The sequence below is a fragment of the Acomys minous genome (assembly GCF_964271855.1).
Source record: "Acomys minous genome assembly, chromosome: 17".
Classification (NCBI taxonomy): domain Eukaryota; kingdom Metazoa; phylum Chordata; class Mammalia; order Rodentia; family Muridae; genus Acomys; species Acomys minous.
This window is the reverse complement of record NC_140500.1, coordinates 60300123-60322443: the sequence shown is the minus strand read 5'-3', so window position 1 is coordinate 60322443 and position 22321 is coordinate 60300123. Positions and strand designations below refer to the sequence as shown.

Here is a 22321-nt window from a genome sequence, read left to right as displayed (position 1 = left end):
AAGGATCCTTGCAAGAGCTGAAGGGCAGGCAGAAGAGGACAGACAGGAGTACCAAGGGTGTGCGGAGTCGCAAGGACCAGATTCTCAACAGGGCATTTTTAGGGTGGTCTTAAGGAAAGACAGAAGGCAGAGATCGTGGGCCAGAACCAAAATAGTTTCCAGACATCCTTTAGCCTGTGGAGTGAATGTTCCCATGAGGCAGAGCGTGGGATCCCAAAAGCAGGGCAGCCTGGAGCTCTCGGCACTGGGCGCTCTGTTCTGTGCAGGCAGCTGAGGGGAAGGAGGCAGCAACAGCGCACTGTGCTATGGCATATTCCCCAGGATATAGCATGAGTACACAGCACGGAGCCTAACGTACAGTAAACCAACGACCTGCATTCATCAAGCCCAGCTTTATGGCTGTGCCAAGACTGTGTACACCCACACACATCAGGATATTCCTGGCAGCACACAAGGAGACATGCATTATTTCTTCTGGCTGCTGGACATCATTCACCCTTGGGGCTTACCCCTCCCATCCCCATCCTGTGGGAACTTGTACACACACACACACACACACACACACACACAAACATACTCCCTTTATCCTGACCACAGGAGAACCTTTTTTTTTTTTTAAAAAAAACCATGACCTAATAATAAATTGGGAAAAACTCTCACCCCAGCAGGCCACCTGAGAAAAATCCAAGGCTCAGAGAAGACAAAGCCAGAAAACGGGGGCTCAGACCAGAGTACTGCTTGTATCAAGGCTGAGGGGGAGCTACGGTTCTCAGACAGGCAACTCAACATAAACAAGCACATACCCAGTGAGAACCAGGTAGGGGAAGGTCCATACAGAGGGCCTCCTCTCGATTTTCATAACATCGGGGCTGGGCTTCTGGGTTGGACCCCAGGGTAGCAGAACAGGTGAGAGAAGGAAAGTAAAAGGAAGCAAGTCTGGAGCCACCGCCACAGCAAGCAGGCAGGCAGTGTGCTGCAGGCAAGCAGGTAGGCAGGCAAGCAGGCAGGCAGGGTGCTTGAGTGAATACACAGATAAGCACATAGGTACAGAAACAGAGCTTCCTCAGCTCCCTGAGCCCATCTGTCCCCCCCTTTTGTCCGACTGGGGGACGGAAGAGTCGGCTTCATAATCTTAGCATCTCCAGTGCCCACGGCCCTGGGACAGTATACTCAATGACTACAACTCCCCCAGACAGCAGTGGGAGGCCAAAGGAAGCGGAGGTGGGAAACTGTGGGATCTGGCTCCCAAGAAAAGACAGCAAGATGGTAAGTGAGCCAATGTGAGCTCACAGTTCCCTCAGCAGCGTGCACACAAACAGTATCACTAATGCTCTGCTTGCCTGCGGTCTCCCAGGCCCTTTGCAGGTGACTATCAAGAACTCCCAGCCTCACCAAGGCATGCCAGCTCCCTCGGAGAGTTGTCACTGGGCTATTCCTCCCTAGGAAGCCATTTGAGAAGTAAAATCCACACCCTTCTGCAAACACTCACTTGGGAACTGGCCAAAGTATAACCCTGGCTTTCAAATCTACCTTGTAAGCTAGCCCAGGAAGCCCCAAACACACACAGGAGGAAGCAAAGCGCCACCCTGTCAGTGTCACCACCCAGTGAGGAGGCAGAGTGCCATTTCCAGCACCTCCTCAGAGCTTCCCACAGCTTTCCCAGGAAGCAGGAGGTAGATTTACAGGAAAGACTGAGAGCATGCAGGGACACTCACAGCTCGCCCACCTGCTACCTAAGCAACCAGGCTTGGGGCTTCCTCTGTGCTAGAGAGAGCCCCACTGGGCCTGTCCTGTCCACCTGTCCCCACACTCACCTCCTGGGCCAGAAGACACTGCTGAGTAATTCCAACTTAGTTGGACCCCCCAGCCCTGTAAAGTGGGGCAAACTACAAGGAAATCTATTGATCTGGTGCTGGCCAACCTATGGCAAATTAGTCATAGCTTCTTAGTGATCAGGTGCTCCCCAGACTCTCCACTCTCCCCTCTCAAATGTCCCTGCCCCCCCCCCCCGAAAACCCACCTGAATGGCTCAAAGGCCCTCTCTGCTTCCCTCACACCTGGGAACACGGCCTTCCCAGTCTCCCAGACACCAAGTGGCACAGAATAACAGCAGACACCGGCTGGCTTCCCAGCCATAATGTTGCATCAGCCCCCACCCTACCCAAAATATCCTCACCCCCACCACCTCCTCTCCTCTCTCCAGCCATCTCCATGGTGACAGCAGCATGACTAATGACACCCTATCAGCTTCAGACTCAGGAGTGCAATTCTCCCTCCCCCTTACTGTCTTTCACCCCCCCCCTCACCGCGACGTCGCACCCCGGGGATTTCTCCAGATTGGATGCAACCCAACAGTGCCAGGGCCATTCTCCAGAGATTTCCAGAGGCAGGGGTGGGGAGTGGGTTACATGTCTTTAAAACAACACACACACACACACACACACACACACACACACACACACACACACACACACACACACACACACACCAAACCCCCACTGCACCCAAACCATCCAGCTGAGAAAGCAAAAAGAACCTAAACAAAACCCACACAGGCCTGAGAATTCATTGGCCGCCCACACTCCCGCCGCCCCTCCCCCTCAGCTGCTGCTACACACACAGTGGGAGATTAAGGGATCACCAGAGGAGACCCTTTATTTTTATCCAATCCAGTCAAACACTTCACCCCCACCGCGCGCGCCCACGTACGTACACACACACACACACACACACACACACACACACACACACACACACACACGAGCGCGCGCAGGCAGGGTACCTTGACAGTCGCCCCTTGTGCCCAGGGCCCCGTTCCTTCACCAGCCTTTATTTCCACCTGCAAAAGAAGCCAAAGACACTGGTGAGGCAGGCTGGCAGCAGGCAGGGAGCAAAGCGGTCCTGCACAGGCCCCAGCGCGCTGGAGGGGAAAGGGCCGGGGGAAGAAAGGCTGGACCTGGCCATCTTCCTGCTCCAGCTGCCACCAGAACGCGGATGGGCCCCTGCGCCTTCCAGTGTTTTGTTTTCCTGTCTCGGTTCTCTGGCCTCAGGAGATCCCGGGGACCCGCTCCCGGCCTGAAGGAGGCCTACCCTCCCTTCCAGGCCCTGCGCTCTACCTCGGCCGGCCTCCTCTACTGCATCGGCCGCCGCCGGGCCTCCCATTATCCCCGCCGAGGGAGCGCACCGAGGGAGGCACTGCAGAGGCGGCGGCCAGCTGCCGGCTGCTCCCGCCCCGCCAGGCTGGTGTGCGAAGGGGCGGCGCGCACGCCAGCCAATCCCGCACCCGGCCCTCCTCGCCAAGGACCTGCCCAGCAGCCAGGCGGGGGCCTTGGTCAAGGGAGCCATAGCCACCAGGGCTGCTTCCCAGGCAGGCCGGGGATCCCGGGGCACTCTCCCCTCCCCACATATATAAGGAATCCCCTGCACCTCCGGCGGCTGCGCCTGGAGTACGTCCGAGCTGGGGTTGGGGGAGGTGGGTACCCCACAGCAGCCACTCTCCAGCTGGTGGAGAGTGCCCCAAGGAGAATCCAGAACGGCAGAAGCCTCTAATCCCTCCCACCCCACCCCCAAGCCCCGCTCCCCGCCCCCGCTTTGCAGAGTGCAGATGAGCGGAGTAACTTACCGAAGGTGACACCGCTACAACACAGCGGAGCTCAAACTCCAAGCCAGGTCTATCCTCTGACCGTACCCTTCACCATTCTGTAGCTCTTACCCCCTACGCTGTGGCACCCCACTCGGAAAACCGGCTGTAGCGGGACCCACCAGGTGCCCCTTCCAACACCCGTCACCCCCCCCCCCACTTCTCCCAGACCTCAAGAGTTCCCTTCTAATTCCCTAACTCCAAAGCATACCAAGGGTGCCCTGGCCGGGAGACTAAAGGGGTGAGGGGACAGCAAGGTGCTAGCAATTCGCGTTCGTACGCAAGCCCCAGGCATTCCCAGGCACCTCCTTCATCTATCCCCTCCCATCTGACGGGGAACATCCAGGCTTCCACCTCGCGCGCCGCGGCGCATGAACTTTAGTAACCACACTATCTTGGTCCAAGCAGGTGGTAAACTTACCTCTCTCAGCCTCTCTTTTCTCATCTGTAGAATGGAACCAGCAGCCATTTCATAGAGCTGTGAGGCCCTGAGAAGGCACAGAGCCAGCTGCCTGACACAAGGTAGGTGCTGCCGCCTTCCAGCGCTCTACATTTCTGCCAGAGCTCAGGGTGCTTTCTCATTCTCACAGATGAATAAGCCGAGGTCTGAGAGAAGTGAGTCACAGAAGAGCGCCCCTGCTCCAGTGACTCGCTCTATTACCCACTCCACCACAAAGGCATAATCATGCCCCACCCCAGGGCCCCCAGGGGGTGTTCAGAATCAGATAAGCTCCTTAAGAGACGGGCAAGCCTGCCTCTGGCAGAGAGGCTTCAGGGCCCACACCTGTCTCCCCCTTGTCCTAAAGGGGAGGCCTACTGGGTCCTAAAGCAGGGAGGGAGGCAGATGACAAGATAAGGTGAAGGGAGGGTGTCTTCAATCAAGACTTTAGGTGACAAAAAACCGAGTGTGTGTGTCTTTTAACTCACTGCCCACCAGCCTGAGTGAGTCCTCCCACGTCTCTCCATTCCCTGAAGCCCTGTGCTAAACCCACGCACCCCACACAGACTGTGGGAGAGACCAAAGCAGCTTGGACAGCATCAATACCGTTGCCACCATGGGGCTGCCACGGTGTATCAGCCGAGGAGCCTGCCACATAACAAGCCCTGTGCCAACCGCGTTGTAGCTTCACCTCATTTTACCTGCTCTACACACACACTTGTTTTCGGGAGAAGGAAGAGTATTACGGGATGCTGAACAATTTGCCCTTGAAAGTTGGTGGGTAGGAATTCAAGCCTAGACCCTTCCCAGTCCTGAAACCCCTTTCTGCTAAGCCCCGGGAGACATAAAGACAATTGGGTCACTTCAAGTGATTACTTCCTGTCAAACAGATCTGAGACTACTACTTATTCTCACTCTTCCCAACGCTGCTTCCCTCCCCCCTCCCCCCCGCATGCTCCTGTACTGCAGGACGGAATCCAAACAGCACCTCCCCTCTGCTAGGTCCTCAGTCACCAAGCCTTCCCTAAGCTCCTCCCTGGCCTCAGTAACAGCATACTGCCTCTTCTGGCGCACCAGTCACATCCAAGCAGTTATTTATTTACAGTCGCTCCCCACGTGGGTGGGGCCCTGTCCTCCCCGAGTTCCTAGGCTCTACACAGAACTGGAATGTGCTGAGCCCAGTTCTGCCTCGGGAGTGTGGAGTGGCGGGGAGCTGGGCACCGAGATGGTCAGGCTCCTAAATGAGGTCCCTAAAGCCTGGGGTTGGGGGCCAGCATCCGCTCTCCTAGATAAAGACCTGCCACTGTGAACTATGGACCAACCCGCCTCTTCCTTACAGCTTATAGCAGCTCTGGAACCAAGTCCTCCCCATCTCTTTGGGCTAACTGTGTGCTCCCCCAGGTCCCTACACTGCCCTCCATCAGCCCTTGGCTAAACCAAGGGAGCATGTGGCACCCAAGACAACCTACTTGTTCCCATCCTCGTCCCTCTGTGGCCACCTTCCCTCTTGAGAGGCACCTGATGCACACCAGGCTGGGCTACTAAGCCAAGACAGTTCATTTCCCACCTGACTTTCCTCATCTTTATATGCCCCCCCCCTTTTTTTTTTTTTACTGTGGGCCTCACAGTGACCAGCTTAGATTCCTTTGCATAAGGACAAAGATCCTTCCCCCAATCTTCCATCCTGACCTCCCAGACTCTACTGTGCTGGCTGAAGTAGGGGCCACAGAGAAGGTAAATGGGGGCCCCTTGCTTGCTGGATCACCGAGAAATCTCACCAGACTCCACACAAACAGGAACTCAGATATGTGTGCGTGCACACACGCACGCACGCACACACACGGAAGGGGAAGACTGCTAGTGAACCAAGCACCAAGCCTCAAGGGGCCCCACAAATGGAGACACGAAGTTCTTAAAAACCTCAAAATAAACCAACATGCTAGGAATTTTCCATGCCCATGCTATAGATGGAGAAACGATGAAAGAGTTCTAAGCACCTTGCCCAAGGTCACACAGCTAGAAAATCACCCAGCATGCCTCTTCCTATGCTCTGCTTGCAGTGGCCACTATGATAATCCTACAACATCATCCATCTACCTCTTCCAGAGGCGGGGGGGGGGGGGGGGGGGGGGGCAGAGATGGGTCTCTTCCCTTCGCCTCATCATGAACAAAGAACCTCTTCACAGGGCTTTTCCTTCCATGCTCAGTGGAAGCCCACTTCCTCCAGGAAGCCCTCTCTGGTTACCTCAACTTGTTGCCGGTCCACAGCACCTCTTACATTTCTCTTTTAACACCTATGAAGTTTGTGTCTATGTGTATGTGTGTCCTGCCTCCCCAACCAGAATGGCTGAAGCCCTGCCTCTCCAAACCTCTCAACACTGAAGGCCCTGGGAACTGACTGTGGAGAAGCCTGTGACCTGCTTGCCTCTCTATCACACGAAGGCTCCTGCCAAAGAAACCGACCGCCCCCTCCACCTTTGGAGCCGATGTTTCCTGGTGTCCACACACCCATTTCCACCCAAGTAATTGCAGCCCATCACACATACATCATCCCCTATATTTGAAACTCTTTGAGGTTGTCATGGGAACTGCCTTCGCCTTCATTCACTGATCAGACCTCACAATTAGCTTTGGCAGCGGAAGTCTTTGTCAATGGCAGTCACCAGGAGGAGGAAGCAGAGGAGAGGAGCAAGAATGGGGGGAGGGGGGAAGATTCTTCTCCTTGGAGGGACAGCAGACCCACCCTCTCACGGCCACCCTGGCAGGTAGTACCACTCTGCCTGAACTCTGAGCATCCTCCTGTTAGCTGTTCTCAACCTTCCTAATGCCGTGACCCTTTAGCACAGCTCCCCATGTTGTAGTGACCCCCCCTCAACCATAAAATTATTCTCATTCCTACTTCATAACTGTAACTGTGCCACCGTTATGAGTCCATAATATGTAAATATATGATATGCAGGTTCTGATACGTGACCCCACGGGTTGAGAACCATGGTCCTAGACGGTGGGGAGGTGGTCTTGTACTGAGTCTCATTAGGGTCAAATTCAAGAGTCTTTAGGACCACAACCTGTTCCAGGACCCAAATCAAACAACAGGAGACTTTATGACCCTACAGACACAGGGTGCAGAGTACCTTAGAAACTCGAGGCGACCTGGAAGAAGACTTCCAAACGGAATTAACGGAGATTTAACCTACTTTAAGGATCTGTGAGCACCCTCGGGTGTGCCCAGCCTGCCTGCGTCTTCCCACACCTCTGCCGTTATCCTCTTCCGAGCACTCAGACAGCTCTCTTCAACCCTTCACAAGCCACCTACATTGTCACACACAAGACCCATTCCTTCCCTTCCCAGCCGGTCTACAAGAGAGGCCCCAGGGAGACTAAGGTTAGACTCTGTCCTCAAGGCATTCCTCCCTTCCAGCTTTATAACCACGGTCGGGCAAGAAAATGTTTCCTTGGTGTCGTGAAGGACAAAGGTAACACTGTCATCCCTCCACTCCTGACTCAGGCTCAGTGCCTGGCCTGGCCAGCACCAGCCCCTGGAGAGGTTTGCTGGATAGGGCTAGCTACAGGTTAAGCAGACTCTTCCTGATTCTGGAAACTGAGGCAGCACCAGAAGAGGAGCTGTACTTCTCCAGGAAGAGGAACATTCTAGGTCCTGGAGCTCAGGGATTTTCCAGAAGGAATGTGTCCTCCTTCTTCAAGTTGCCAGCCCTCTCCCTGGCCCCTAGCTGCACCTCTCCTCTCCACCCCACCAGGCCTCAAGCAAGAGCCTGTAACCCTTCTCTTCTAGAGTCTCAGAATCACGCCTGGAATCTTGGGGAGAACTGAGTTACCCCTAAAGGGGGAGATCAACAAAAGAATAAAGACTGGCCCTAAACGAATGACTCAGAAGTGGAACACTATAGCCCAACACCTGGCCACTTGTTTTTGACCCAGCTTCTCCCTGTCCCCTCCTGAGGCTTCTTCCGACAATCAAGAGGGGCAGCCACAGTCTCACCACTGCTGTTCTGACTGCCAGTGGCCCCACCCGTCCTATTGTGAGAACCTGGAGTCACTGAAGTGGTAGGTGTGTAATCCGTCCACTAAGTCCCAGGCAGGGCATAGCAGCGCCGGGACTCCAAGCCAAAGACAGCAACGTGAACAGAGCAGAGCCATCGGGAGCCCAGCCCACCTCCTGGATCCCTTGATGCAATCAAGCAACGCCCCCCCCCACCCCCGCCTGGACCTGAGAGGCACCAGTGCTTTCCTAGCCCTCCATCCCCCCTCCCCCCCCCCCACCTGTGCCCGCCTCAGTCAGTAGTAGAAACTCAGGCTGTCAACTTCTTATGCAAATGGAAGACAAAGCCACCACAGGGTACACAGTCCCAGAGTGGTAGGGAGTTTCACCTTACTCCTACTGCTGTTCTAAGGAAAACCATGGCCATGCCTCCAACAATGGTTTCTGTAGGTTAGAATACAGGAGAGCACTGTCTCTTCCATACATGGCTTACGGGCCACGGTTCCCAAACCAGAAGGCTAGTTCCCCAACCTAAAAAGCAACTATGGCGAGGATGGATCTGGGGACCACATACAAGAACACCCTAAGTCCAGCCATAGCTCTACCTAATAGCTCTTCTGTACTAGGAACTTTTGGAGACACGGTCTTAGCATATGGCTGAGCCTGGCCTAGAACCCATCCTGTAGGCTGGACTACACAAAGAGCTCAGCCAGCCTCCGACTGGCGAATCCTTCCGTTTCCATCTCCCAGTGCTGGGATTACAGGTCTGAGCCACCACTCCCGGCTGAGAACATTCTTTATCTGAACTGTCCAACACGAGCCATTAGCCACGTGCAGCTGAGCAATTAGAAGGGAGCTATCGAGACTATTACTGTAATTTTAATTTTAATTTAAATAGCTGTCCATGGTTTATGGATCTTGTATTGGATGGCTCAGATAAATCATGCTCTTAAAATTCGGGGTGGCCATGAATATTCTTGAGAATGAGCTAAAAACCATATACCGTCTCCCCAGAGAAGATAGGTATGCTCGCTGCTGCACGTTCACGAACATTCAGCTGAGCCTTTCAGAAAGCTCACAACCCTGACCTCAGCCTAGATCTGCGACTGAGCCCAGTTATAGGATAGAGCCTAGGGCCGGGGTGTGGCTCAGTCACGAAGCCACACACTTTCCTAACATGTTTAAGGTCTAATCCTCAGCACAACAACAAAAGAAAAAAATTAAGGGTCTGGGAAGGGTGGCTCCCTTTGGTAAAGTGCTTGCTGCACAAACGTGGTGCCTGACACCCACATAAAAGCCCAGCATGGCAGTGTATACTGAGCCCCTAGAACTGGGGAGGCGAAGATAGGATCCTTCCTGGGGCTGCAGCAAACTCCAAAGCTAAGGTGGTTGGGCAGGACGGATGGCTCAGTGGTTAAGAGGACTGTCTGCCCTTGCAAAAGGCACGAACTCAATTCCCATGTCAGCTAACATCTATAACTCTGGTTCCAGCGGACCCGACACCACCCTCCTCTGGCCTTCATAGGCACTAGGCACACACTTGGTGCCCAGACATACAATGCAAGCTAAACACCATATCATGGTAACAAGAGACAGCAGAGTTTTCCAAGTTCAAGGCCAGACTGAACTACATAATGAATTCCAGGCTAGCCAGGACTATATAGTGAGATGTTGTCTCTAAGTTGGAAGGTGGACATCATTGAGGAAGACGCTCAATACTGATCACTGGGCTTTGTCGCTTTGTCTCTCTCTCTCTCTCTCTCTCTCTCTCTCTCTCTCTCTCTCTCTCTCTCTCACACACACACACACACACACACACACACAAATATTTCTTCTGCAAGAAAAGCTGTCTAAGGAAAATGAAACTACACCTAATGTTACACTATCCACAGACCTTGTAAGATCACTCGCTCCTTCATAGCATATCACCAGCCTATGACATATTCAGGAAACAGGGCATCTCTCAGGCTAGCTCACCAGTGGAGGAAAAGCAGCAAAGAGTCACACGGTCCCTTTTTTTTTTTTTTTTTTTTTTGCCATGGGCTCAGTAGGCCTGCTTAAAGCCCACTAACAGAGGTCTGCAGGACCCCCCACACACACACAGGAAGGAACAGGCTCCTCTTCCACACAGCATCTGTTCCTCCACCCATTTGCAAATGACTAGCCCCGTTTCCTTTGATTGTCTTATATGTGGCCGCTGTGACAGATCTCAAGATAGGCTAAGGAAATTCCTTACAGAGTTTCAGCTCTTCTTTCTACCTGGTCAGGAAGTCAGGTCCTCATGTGAGCAACTCTTTTCAAAACAAGTCTTGGGAGGGGGTAGGGGCGTTGGAAAAATGGCTCAGCGGTTAGGAGCATTTGTTCTGGCAGAGGACCCAGGTTCAATTCCTAGTACTCATGTGCTAGTTTGAAACTATCCATGACTCCGGTTCCAGGGGATTCCAGCACCTTCTTTTGACTTCTCTGAAGGCACCAGGCATGCACACTCATACACATAAAATTAATTATTTTTTTTAAAAAAGTAAAACAAGTCTAGGCCTTTCCACTGAAGTCCCGTTGACTTTGGCCACTCTGGACTGCTCCAATCTCCTCAGCCCTATGCTCCATCTTCCAACCTGCAGCCACTTCCTCCTCACTTGCAACACGCTACAACCTCAGACCCTTCAACCAGGACCAAGATTCCACAGACATACCTATCCCTCTGCTAAGTACCATTCATGACCTGTGGGCCTACACAACGTCCCACACCAGGCTTTTCGAGCAGCAAACAGTGTTTGAGAGCTTTCCTGGCTGTTTTCAGATCACACCCAAGTCCTTAAACAGTACTACTCAAAACTCACCAGCCTGGGGAACTCCAGAAGGAATGTGGAGTCAGTCCTGGGTGGGGTTCTCCTTTCCTGGTTGGCTACTGGAATTCTGTGCCTGGCTGTGAGTTCATTTGCCCCCTCCCCCGTGTCCTGCCCACCTCTCTCCTAGCCACACAAGTGTTGGGAGACTTACTCTTCTAATTCTAATGATTATATAAGCCACCGGGGGATCTGGCTGAACTACAGATTTGGGTTCTAAAGGTCTAGGAGAAGGCCAGAGATTATGCATTCACAACAAGCTCTAGAAAGCACTGCAGGACCACTGTGCAGCAAGGTGGAAGTGGGTGAGATGAACTGAACCTGCCCCCCTCCGCTTTGTCCCTCAAGTCAGGCAGGATCTGTACCACTCTTGTCGGCAGCAAAGGGTCTCTGCCCCCACAGATGGATGCTCCTCAGGAGCCACAGTCCACTCAACTCTGCTCCAGGCCACTTAGGTTAAAGTTTCTGGCAGGTGGGACCCTCCCACCCCCCACGCCCTCAGTCCCATCCCGTGCCTCCCTTTTACATTTCCCCTGGCAACTCCATTACGGTGCTCCTGATCTACACTGTCAACAGAAGCTCAGCTCTGTCGAAGCTTCTAGAGAGAACATCATTTCTCTGCAGAAATCCAGAGCGTAGCCTGTCTGGGCTGCTTGCTAAGGAACCCTGGGCGTTCCCATAGTCCACTACTGGCCTCTCCAAAGTCTCACTACCCCTTTTAACAATCTGTCCTAAAACTATAAAAAAAAAATTAGCATCAAATTAATATGCTTGTAATTTAAAAAAAAAAAAAAAACTCTGAAAAACTGGACTTCTTGCTGGCCTGAATCTGCACTTTATCATGGTAATTCTGTAAAGAACGCTCCTTGAAGCACTCACTTGGGAAGCTGTTTGGCAGAGAGCAAGTGGCCAGGGTGACTGGCTCTCCTTTCCCCAGTATAACACCACCCCCCAGTACACAGGGGCCCAATAGCTGTCCTTCCTGCCCCTAGTCCTGCTCCCTAAGTTGCAGGCCTACTTACTTCCTTCTCCTTGCCGGGGGAGTATGCAGAGAAGCTGCTGTCACAGCATTTCCTCCTAGGCACAGTGCATTCTGGCCACTGGGCCTTCTGGTGTGCCTGGGAAGGCTCAGCCAGCCAGCTCCTCACATCACAATCCCCACTGGGCACAGCCCTGACCATCTGTATACAGTAATGTGGCACCACATAAATGGCTCAGATGGGCCTGGCCCCCTCTACTACCCTTATCACATTTCCTTTTTAAACACACACCCCCTTAACCCCCACCCCACCCCGCTGATTGTCCTCATCACGTCTGTGGCTGCAAGGTTAAAAACAGCAACTCAGTGAGGACTTTCGGGGGGGGGGGGGGCCTTCTTGCCCAGCCTTTTTCTCAGGCCTCAAGCAGCCAGGTGGGCTCGCTTTTAAAGAATCTCATCGCCCACCTTATTTCAGCTGCTTCTCCCTGAGGGAGCTGAACACCCTCCTCAGGAAGCTGCAACTCCCAGATGCCTTAGCAAGAACCCGTCATGTTTCTGGCATTGTTGAAAGGCCTCCCTGACCCCGAGAGAGCTGCAAGTATCTTGTCAGAAAGCTTAAGTCGATGTGTGCTCGGCTGATGGCTAGCAAGTACTCTCCAACCACGGACCACTTCTCCGCTGTTCATCCCTACTGCTCTTCAGCTCCCAACCTGATGCATGTATTTTTCTACACAGATTTGCTTCTCTTGCTTAAGTCTCTACTTCCCTGGCCCACACCCAGGACCACCACAGTGCCACCTTGTTCCCAGTGTGCGGACATCCCCCTCCCTACACCTAGCTCCAAAGTCCTGTTCTAGAATTGTTCTTCCAGGAAGTCGGGGGATGCCTCAAGATAAGCACTAATTTGTATTCACAGGCTTACCACTCAGACTAGCGCACAGTTGTATGTATGTTAAGTTTAATTCTATCACTGTGCTGGCTACCTACTGCGTGCCAGATATGATGCCCATTCAGTCTTACACGTCATCCTTGCGACACCCGGAGGGGATTAGCCCTCTCTCACAACCGAGAGAACCAATGCTAGAGCGATCGACTATGTCACCCTGCCGTGCGTGCTTCATACTCAAAGTCTACTAACTTGAATGTAAGCCAAACAAACTCAGACACCAGCCTAAGCTCTGTATCTGTCTGGGACTAGGAATGAAAGAAAATAGTAGAGGTACAAACCCCTTCAGATGTGTTTCGCCTACTTCCAAACCCAGAGAAGCAGCCACCACCCGCCCCCCTCCCCCAGAAGCCATCTTTAATCTTTAAATTCTGAACTATTGAGTCCAAGGATTTGGCACACCCTTTCCAAAGCCCTCCAGCAAAAAGAAGTCAAGAAGAGAAAAGGAGGGGGAGTGGGAAACACAGAATAAGCTTTCTTTTGCACATGCCATGTCCTCAGCTTTACAGGATGGGGCCAAGCAGCTGTGGACCCCTAAGGAAGCTGGCAGAGTGGAGTCAGGGTAGAGGTAAGGTAGGATGTCCAGAGGACCACAAACTCAGGAGCACAGATGAAGGCAGATGGTACAACCTTCAAGCCACTGGGGATGGAGTGTCCCACCACGCCTGAAGAGTCAGGCCAAAAAACAAAAAAACAAAAACAAAACAACTCCTGGGACACATTCTGTCTGCTAAGCATTGTGAAAATCTAATGATTAAGGTCACTGCGGCCCCCTGAGGCTGCCAAACACTTTGCTCAGGCAGAGTGTGTCAGGCACAACTCAGTGTGCCAGAGACAAACCCATTAGATGGAGTGTCTTCTAGACAGCAGTTCCCAGGCTTTCAAGCCTTTATCAGCAGGGTGCTTTGTGTTTTGTTTTGTTTTTGCAAAGGAGAGCCACTAGTTACCATTTTGGTTAGTTTTGTTTTAAACCAAGCAAAGAAAAAAGATAGAAAGAAGTTTTCTTCAAAGTTTAAATATCAATACGATTTTTTTTTCCTGGTTTTTGGTTTTTGGAGACAAGTGTCCTCTGTGTAGCCTTGGCTGTTCCTAGATTCACTTTGTAGACCAGGCTGGCCTCAAACTCACAGCCTCTGCCTCCTGAGTGCTAGGATTAAAGACATGTGCCACCATGCCTGGCTCGAAAGTACACACTCTTTGAGCACTGCTCTTAAAAAAAAAATTAGGGCCAGTGAGATGGTGAGTAAAGATGTTATCTGCAAAGTCTGAGTTTGATCCTCAGAACTCCCATGATAGAAGGGAGAGAACGGTCAACCTGTCCGTCCACATCATGGTGCACACAAAATAAACAGAACGAATTAGTTAGCCTTAAAAAACTTATGCCAGGCATGGTGATGGCACCTGTCTTTAATTTCAGCACTCAGGAGGCAGAAGCAGGTGGATTGCTGTTGAATTCGAGGCTAGCCTGGTCTACAAAGTGAGTCCAGGACAGCCAAGGCTACACAGAGACCCTGTCTCGAAAAACTAAACCAAACCAAACAAAAAATTCATTCCACCTCCTCTACTACACTGTTTCTCCAGGAACCAGCAGGCAGCCCTCCCTGGTCCACAGCCCTACATGAAGACCCTCTGTATCGCAGGCTGTCCAGCTACATCTTTACCTGACCCTAGGGGCCTAGAGTAGCCGTCAAAGCCATCAAGCGTGGCAAGGTCTGCGCAGACTTCTCAGGGCTGTCTCTAAGCCTCAGCCAACCCAAGTCCGCAGCATCTTTACCATGACCACCCGGCAACCTGGCCAGCAGCTTTTAACAAGAGGATGAGAGGCCCTGGGGCCTCATTTCTGGCTCCATTCATTATTCAGGGATGTCCTATCCTATTGTTGACAGAACAGGCACTTAATGTCATCCACAAGTCTCACCAAAAAAAAAAAAAAAAAAAAAAAAATAGTGGCCCACAGGGGTTTGCATCTTTACCCTTGAGTCGACCAGAAGAATGGAGAGAGGTCCTGGGATGGGAAGAGGAAGTGATATTAGGAAGAAGGAAATTAAGGGACCCAAACATGCAACATATACGAGGCAGCTCTCACAGCCAAACACCAGCTCTTATATCTAGCTCACCCTCTGAGAAACGAGCTGCAAGGCACAAGGTGAGCAGCATAGATGGGGCTGGACACTGTTGCCCCAAGGCTGGGGGGTGGGGTAGGGCTGCAGATGTGATCCAGATGTCTGCCTCAGCTGGTCAACGGAAATAGGTACGTAGCAAATGGACAAAGGGAGTTAAGGAGAGATGGAAACACCCTGGCAGAATCCATTCCTCTGCCCCTACCACCTAGATTTTTCTTCCTAGCCAAAAACCCTACCAGTTTGAGGCACAATTCTACACACAGCCGGCAAGGAAATCCTGAGTGTGTGAGCTGCACACCCAGCCCGGCCACAGGTGACCTGGTGCTCAGAGCACAGCAGCTCCTGACCCAGCTGAGGGGGCTTTGAAGATCATCAGGGACAGCTCCATTTCCCCCAAGATTAGACAGGCCCGGAGGTGCGGAAAAGTCTTGGACAAATTAGTGGCAGAGCTAGGAGCCCTGCAGACAGCGCAGACCTCTCTGTCTCTGTCCAGCGCCAGTTCCGCTGCCTGGAGCAACTTGAGCCGCTACGTGTTCCGCCTAAAATCTGCTCTATTGGCTGGCCCCTGCTTTCGCCAACTCTCTGCTGTCACAGATGCTACCAACCTTGTGTGGATTGTTCACCAAGTAGTAGTAGGAAAGGGGGGGGGACCCCAATACAGGGCCACTACTCCTCCACTCTTCCCCCCAGCCCAATTCTGGTTGCTCTCATCCCAAGTCTTCCTCCTGTCTACCACCGTGAATACAGGGAGCCGTCCTTGACACGACAAACCTAAAAAGCACTTCATTGATAAATTGGCATCTAGTGCCTAAAACCCACCAAACTATTACTATGCCAAAAAACTGTGGCCTCGGCAAGTATCCCATACTTGGAAGTATCCCATGATTGGAAACCCCAATCACATGTCTCTCATTAAATTCCTTATTTGAGAGGAAAAAAAAAAAAACCTGGAACCCAAGGAAACGTTTAGGGGAGAAATATCAGTCGTCCCCCCCCCCACCACCCAAAAATCAGGACAGCACAAAAGCCAACCTATCACTCCCGAGCTTTACCCTCTAAGTGCATCCACCTCTGTCCGCAGCTGCCCACATCGGTCACCTTAAAATACACCTGAGGCTTCCAGCAGAAGAAACCTTTTCAAGTTCAAGCTAGACATCTGTCTCGCATCAACTGTAAACACCCGTGATGAGAACGGTGGCCCCGCCACGCTCCGTGGGAACAGAAGCGCTCTCATACAAACCCTCAGCACGGAAAAGGAACCTGCTGGGCTTCCAACAGCAGCAGGCTGTGCTCCAAGGGAGACCCAGTGATCCAGGAACGGGAGGATGGGCTTAAGTGGCCGGGTCTTTTTAACCAGACCCTCCAGATGACAAACGCCCTCAGGCAAGGGATGGGAGGGGGCCTGGCAGAGGCCCACTTACCTCCTTAAGGAGCCCCACTTTTTTCTTCAGCACCTCACACTTGCGGAGTTTGCAGATCTGGTGCGTGCGACGATTGGTGCAGCTGGTACAAGACCCGCAGTTTTCCAGCCGCCGGCAGGGTTCACAAGTCCCACACCGTTTTCTTTTCTTTCGCCCATCTCCACCCCCTCGCAGCTGAGTCTCACTCCCAGACATTGGAAGCCCAGGCCCCGGGAAGCCCCCTACCATCACTTGGCCCTGCGGGAAATCATAAAGGCCTGGCAGGTCCGGCTGGACCGCCAAGGGCACCTGAAACTGGCTCATGACACGGCGTTCACCTGGGAAGGGCGCATAGGTGCCGGGTTAAACTACTGTCCAGAGTCCTGCTATCTGCAAATGCCACCAACAGGTTTTTTTTTTTTTCTCTCCTAAACAAGTCTACAAGGGTGAAGACAAGGAGCTTCTGCCTCTGGAATGGTTGCCTCTTCTTAAACCCTCTTCACCTTCTCTGCAGCCGGCTTACAGGGCACCTTCGAGGACCAGTCTCCCACCTGCAGAGCCCCAGGAGCTGGGGCAAGACAGTAGCAGCAGCAGACCCCAGGGAAAGTTTCATCTTGGCTGTGCGGGCTCTTCACCCTCACCCACCCGGGGCTCAGGCATGAGGTGAGCCAATGGGTGTGTGGTGGGGCAGATTAGGGTGAGGAGTTTCCTCCTGACACTTCTCCCTCCCTGGTGGGGTCAGGATGATGAAGGCTATGCTGCCTGAGGGGGGAAAAAGACACAGAAAAGGGAAGCGCATCACTCGGGGCTCAGGGACAACTTTCACGTGTTATCTCTTCCTGCTTCTGGGAAAAAGAGAAAATGGGGGAAGCCAGAGTCTGTGTCAAATGAAGTCCTCCTTAGAACCTCAGACGGAGGTACAGCGAACTGGAGGTGGGGGTGGAGTTGGACAAGGCATTCAAGGGGATGAGGGGTGCTCAAGGTGGGATTTCTGAGAAAGTTGCTCTGTGTACACCCTCATCCTCCACCCCCACACATCTTCTACTGGCTTGTGAGTTTCACTAAAGTCCACGCGCGCAGCCCCTCACTAGGGGGGCCGCAGGACCTTCCTCGGGGAAACCGAGCTTGCAAAATAAAAGTTTGCAGAGGCACGCTCATTGGAGCGGACGGCGCCCCAGGCGGCCTGGAGGTGGGGGGCGCGCCCGTAGGGAGTCCCGCGCCGGCCACCTCACAGCGCCCCAGGAGTCAAACCCCCGCGGACCCAGAGGAGGGCGACCCGAGCAACCAAGGGGTGCGGGGAGGGGACGCGCTGGGGCGCAGGCCAGGCTGCGCGCGCCGCCGCCGCCGCTGCTCGGGCTCCTTTGTTCTGGGGCCTCCACCGCTCCGCTCCCGCTGCACCGCAGCCCCCGCCCCGCCACCCCCACTCAGCAGCGCCACAGGGCCACCCCGAGCTCCCGGCTAGGTCCCTGGCTACCCTGCCGCGTCCACCACCACGGCCTTGCCACGGTCCCCGTGCCGCCCCTCCCCCCCCTCCACGCGCTGCCCCTCCCCCACCGCGGAGCCGGAAAGCCACCGGCTGCACCGACCTGCCCGCCGCCTCCGGGGCGGAGCGCACAAAGGGGCAAAGTTTCCTACCCTGCCGCTGCCACCGCCGCCACCGCCACGGCCCAAGGTGAGCGCCTCCGGTAGCGGAGCGCCCAGCCCAGCCAAGCTCGCTGCGCGCGCGAAGTACCCCCGCCCCAGCCCCGGCCGAGCAGGGGACAGCGCAGGAGGAAGGAAGAGGCAGAGGCAGTGGCGGCCGCGGCGGCGGCAGCAGCAGCAGCAGCAGCAGCAGCAATGAAGGCGGCCGCGGGACTCCCCGCCCCCCGCGCGCCGCGGCACGTGCTCGCCCGGGGACTCCCCCGCCCGGGAGGGCGCGCACGTGCGGTCCCGCCGAGGCTGGCCGCTAGGCCCGAGACCGCGCAAGAACGGAGTTCCCGGGTAGAGAGCGAGGCGCGCGCGGGCCGGCCGGATTTTGCACCTGCAGCGCCTCCCCAGGCCTCACAGAGGGGCCCTCCCGAGACGCGGCTGTCCCCGCGGGCTGGCCCGTCCCTGCCCTCCGGCGGGCCCCGCAGCCGGAGCTGTCGAGGAGGGGCGGGGCGCGGACCTCCCCAGCTAGGCCCTTGGCCCAGCCGCCTGGGTGTCCCCACTTCCTGCCACTCCCTGCGTGCTCGGGACGGCCCCACGCTCGCCTAGCAGCCCCGAGCCTGACCGACCCCCTTTCCCCTCCTCGGCTGCCTCTCTCTCAGGCCGAGGCAGGACAATAGGGGACATCCGCGTTTGCGTACCGAGTCAGCCTGACTCGCAAAAAGGAGGTGCCCGAAGGCAGACACCTAGTGCCCGCTGCATGGCATCCTCTTGAGGGTCACAGCTGAGTGCCCTGCCCCGACCGACCCCTGGGCTCTGCCATCGCCAGCTTACCCGGCGCGACGCTTGGGCTCTTTAACATCTAAAACAAAGACTAATCCGAGACCCCGGCTCTGCCTTCCAGTAAAGGGAAGGGGCGCGTTGCGGAGAGGAACCTAGCCAGATTCGGGGTGTGTTCACTCAATTTCTTAGGGCCCAGCTCGCCGCCGAGGCCTAAACATCGCAGACACTTAGAAAAAGTCACCCTGTGTTGTGTTTCAGGGAGGGGATAAGGGACAAGACACAAAAGTATTTCCAACTTGCCGAACTGCCATTTCTCTAGGCTGATTCTCCCCCCCACCCCTCACCTGTTGTTACTAGCCAAGTTGAAATTCCAGGTTAGATTAATTCAGCTCCACCCATCTGGTCCGACTGCCAGGCTAGTGCCCACAGCTGCCTTCCACCTACCCGGGTTGCTGTGGAGAAGGGTAGGGCTGTACCCTTCCTACACATGGGCAAGTCCTGGCAGAAACCACCATGCGTGGACTAGCCTGACCAGTTTGGGCGGTGCTCACACAGCCAGGTACCTAGCAGGCGTCCTCAGAGGCCAAAGCTAACAACTCATCCAGAGCTGGAAAAAAGAGCATTCGTGTGTGTGTGTGTGTGTGTGTGTGTGTGTGTGTGTGTGTGTGTGTTCGCGCTATGCGGGGGGTGGGGTGGGGTGGGGTGCTTAACTGATCTCACACAGCTCTCTCTGTCCAGAAAGCCCTAGGCAGTTAGTTCAAGCAGCCGGCGTTGTCTGGGACTATTTGACAACCTGCTCCACACGCCAGCTTGTCAGCTGGGTGGGTGGTGAACATGGCTGCAGTAGCTACTTCCTACCACGGCCTTTGAAAGTACCCAAGAGTTTCCCATCAGGGAAGTTGAGACTAGAAACTACGAGATGGAGAAGTTGTGGACTTGGCACACTTATGCACGCACACATATGCACTCATGCCCACATACACACATACAACAAAACAGTAGGTGAATGATTAAAAATTTTTAAATCTCAAGCTGGGCAGTGGTGTGTGCCTTTAATCCCAACAATCGGGGGAGGCAGAGGCAGGCGGATCTCTGTGAGTTCGAGGCCAGGACAGTCAGGGGGCTACACAGAGAGACCCCGTCTTGGGAAAAGAAAAAAAAATTTTTTTTAATGTCTCTTAATTGGTTACACTTGTGATGACAATGCAATTTGCCATGCTGCTTTCACTTGCCCGTTTCGCTTGTCTATTATTTGAAAAATGGGCTGGGTGTGAAGAAAATAGCAAAGGCATTAGAGAATTGTGGCTCCCAGATCTGGCTCTACCGCTGACCAGTGATGCAACCTTGAACTGTGTACACCCCATCTCTTAGGAGAATCCAAAGTAAGCACTTAATCCCGGGTTCACTGAGTAACAAGTGATTCTTACTATTAACCAACACAGCAACCTGGTGAGTTAAGTCCTTTTGTTAGGGCCACTTCGCTACTAGCTACTACCGAGTGGATTCAAAAGCAGTGCCCAGCAACTTCTGATTTGCCTGGATAATTGGCGACAACAATTAACCAGTTTTATTCTGCACCTTTCATAGAACTCTTTGGCTTGGGAACCTTGGTGGACTGCGGGCGTGTGGTGTTCACCGGGATAGAATACAAGGGATGCTTGTGGCCAACCATGGAGCAGTCCTCAGGGGTGGAGGATGTGAGAGCAAAGAGGTGTCGGAATGAGCTGCAGGGCACATCAGCCTGAGAGCAGCCAAGGCTGGAGTAGCTGCCTGCCCAGCCTGCCGGGTCACTTTTCTCTCTGGAACTTTAAATCTCAGTTGTTCCGGTTGCTTCATCCCGCTAACCCCGGTTCAAGAATTTCTTCCCTGGGGAGATGTTAAAGTTTATCCCTTCCTCCTAAGGCCCTATCAACAAACCAAAGCACGGTTAGTTACACCAAGGTTTACCCCGTTTACCCCGGGGATCCACAGACTTACAGAATGTTGTTGAGGTAACTGGCAGGGACAGGAAGGACACCTCAGCAGCAGCTGCACTTCACTCAACAGTCACACAAAGGGAGACCCCCGTCTGCTAACCCTACCAGCCTATATACTCTAGTCCCTCCCATGTGCAATTAGGGCAAACTAGTACAAATGGCTGGGGGGAGGGGCCAGTAACCCCTCACCCAACTTTTATGAGGAAACCCAACAGTCATCAGCTGGACCTTGACGGCCTCTGAAAGCAGGCGCAGCTCATCTAATAAAAATGGTCACTTTTTCCTCAGAGGACTGAGTTCAACAACATACCCTTTCCACTTTCCAGGAAACCCTTCAGGTCTGGGAATAAATACCACTTCTTCCCAGAAGGTTCTAGCAACTTAGATGCCAGGGTTCCTCCACCCCCAGCCCCCAGAGAATAGTTATCAGTGTTACAACTGTTTACATATTTCCTTTCTAGTCACCAGACCAGCTCTGAAGAGCGAGGACCACACTCTTCTTTCTCCTTTGTCACCTCTGGTGACGTAGCACCAGATCAGTATGTGTTTGTTTATTTGTTTGTTTTTTGGTTTCTCAAGACAGAGTTTCTCTGTGCAACAGCTCTGGCTGTCCTGGAACTCGATCTGTAATCCAGGCTAGCCTCGAACTCGTGGAGATCCGCCTGCCTCTGCCTCCCAAGTGCGGGGATTAAAGGCATGCGCCACCACTGCCCGGCTCAGTATGTGTTTTAAAAAGAGAAGGAGAAGAAGAAAGAGAAATGAATCAATAGCACCAACCAATGACGTATTCCAGGAACACTAAGGACCCATAGGCTTCCAAGTTTCTTCCCCAACCAGTGTCCAGCCTCCCAGATCCTTCAGGGGTACCTCAAGTGTGGTCCCAGATGCTCAGCTCTCTGCCTCGGGGTTTCCAGCCTTCTGTGCTGTGGTTTTATTCCCACACTGCTCAGGCCACATGAGCAGCTGAGGACAGCCATAAACAGGAATCAGTTCTGTGCAGCGTTCCTAGACCATCTCCATCTCCTGGGAACTTTGAGAAGCTATGCTCCAGGTCACCCTAACAAACGCCATCAGAAACTCTTCTGCTCTGACCCAGTAATCTTTTAACAAACCTCTTCACTTGTCAAGGTTTTTTTTTTTTAAAATAAAGGATTTATTTATTTATTACATAGACAGTGTTCTGCCTGTATGTAGGCCTGCACACTAGAAGCGGGCACCAGATCTCCTTATAGATGGTCTTGAGCCACTATGTGGTTGCTGGAAATTGAACTCAGGACCTTTGGGAGCAGCCAGTGCTCTTAACTACTGAGCCATCTCTCCAGCCCCAAGTTTGTTGTTTGTTTGTTTGATATGTGTCTACTTATTGTTTATGCTTTATATGTGGGCACACATATGCCATAAGTGGGCATGAGGAGGGCAGAGGACAATTTCATTCCCTGCTTCTACCTTGTGAGTGCTGGGCACCAAACTCAGGTCATCAGGTTTAGGGGCAAGCACCTTTACCCACTGAGCCATATGGCCAGCCTCACTGAAAACATGTTTAAGAAGTGATTAGAGGAAACA

General features: G+C 53.5%; 1 protein-coding gene across 10 annotated transcripts in view; it reads right to left on the bottom strand.

Annotated features, from left to right (window-relative positions):
• The window catches only part of TET3 (tet methylcytosine dioxygenase 3), a 100896-nt gene extending 79252 nt beyond the window's left edge, over nucleotides 1-21644 (bottom strand). Inside the window, exons 1-3 of one of the 10 annotated variants that reach the window (XM_084765268.1) lie at nucleotides 20760-20866; nucleotides 16395-17135; nucleotides 2783-2839 (exon numbers count right to left, since the gene is read on the bottom strand). In XM_084765268.1, coding sequence (XP_084621394.1) covers nucleotides 2783-2839; nucleotides 16395-16697 — 360 coding nt within the window. In that variant the 5' untranslated portion in view covers nucleotides 16698-17135; nucleotides 20760-20866. Of the gene's footprint in view, nucleotides 1-2782; nucleotides 2840-3116; nucleotides 3257-16394; nucleotides 17136-17959; nucleotides 18179-18393; nucleotides 18499-18833; nucleotides 18854-20759; nucleotides 20867-21625 lie in introns of those variants that run through there. The other 9 variants (XM_084765272.1, XM_084765270.1, XM_084765271.1 and 6 more) reach the window with 9 other exon arrangements.
• Between the last annotated feature and the right edge of the window lie 677 nt (nucleotides 21645-22321).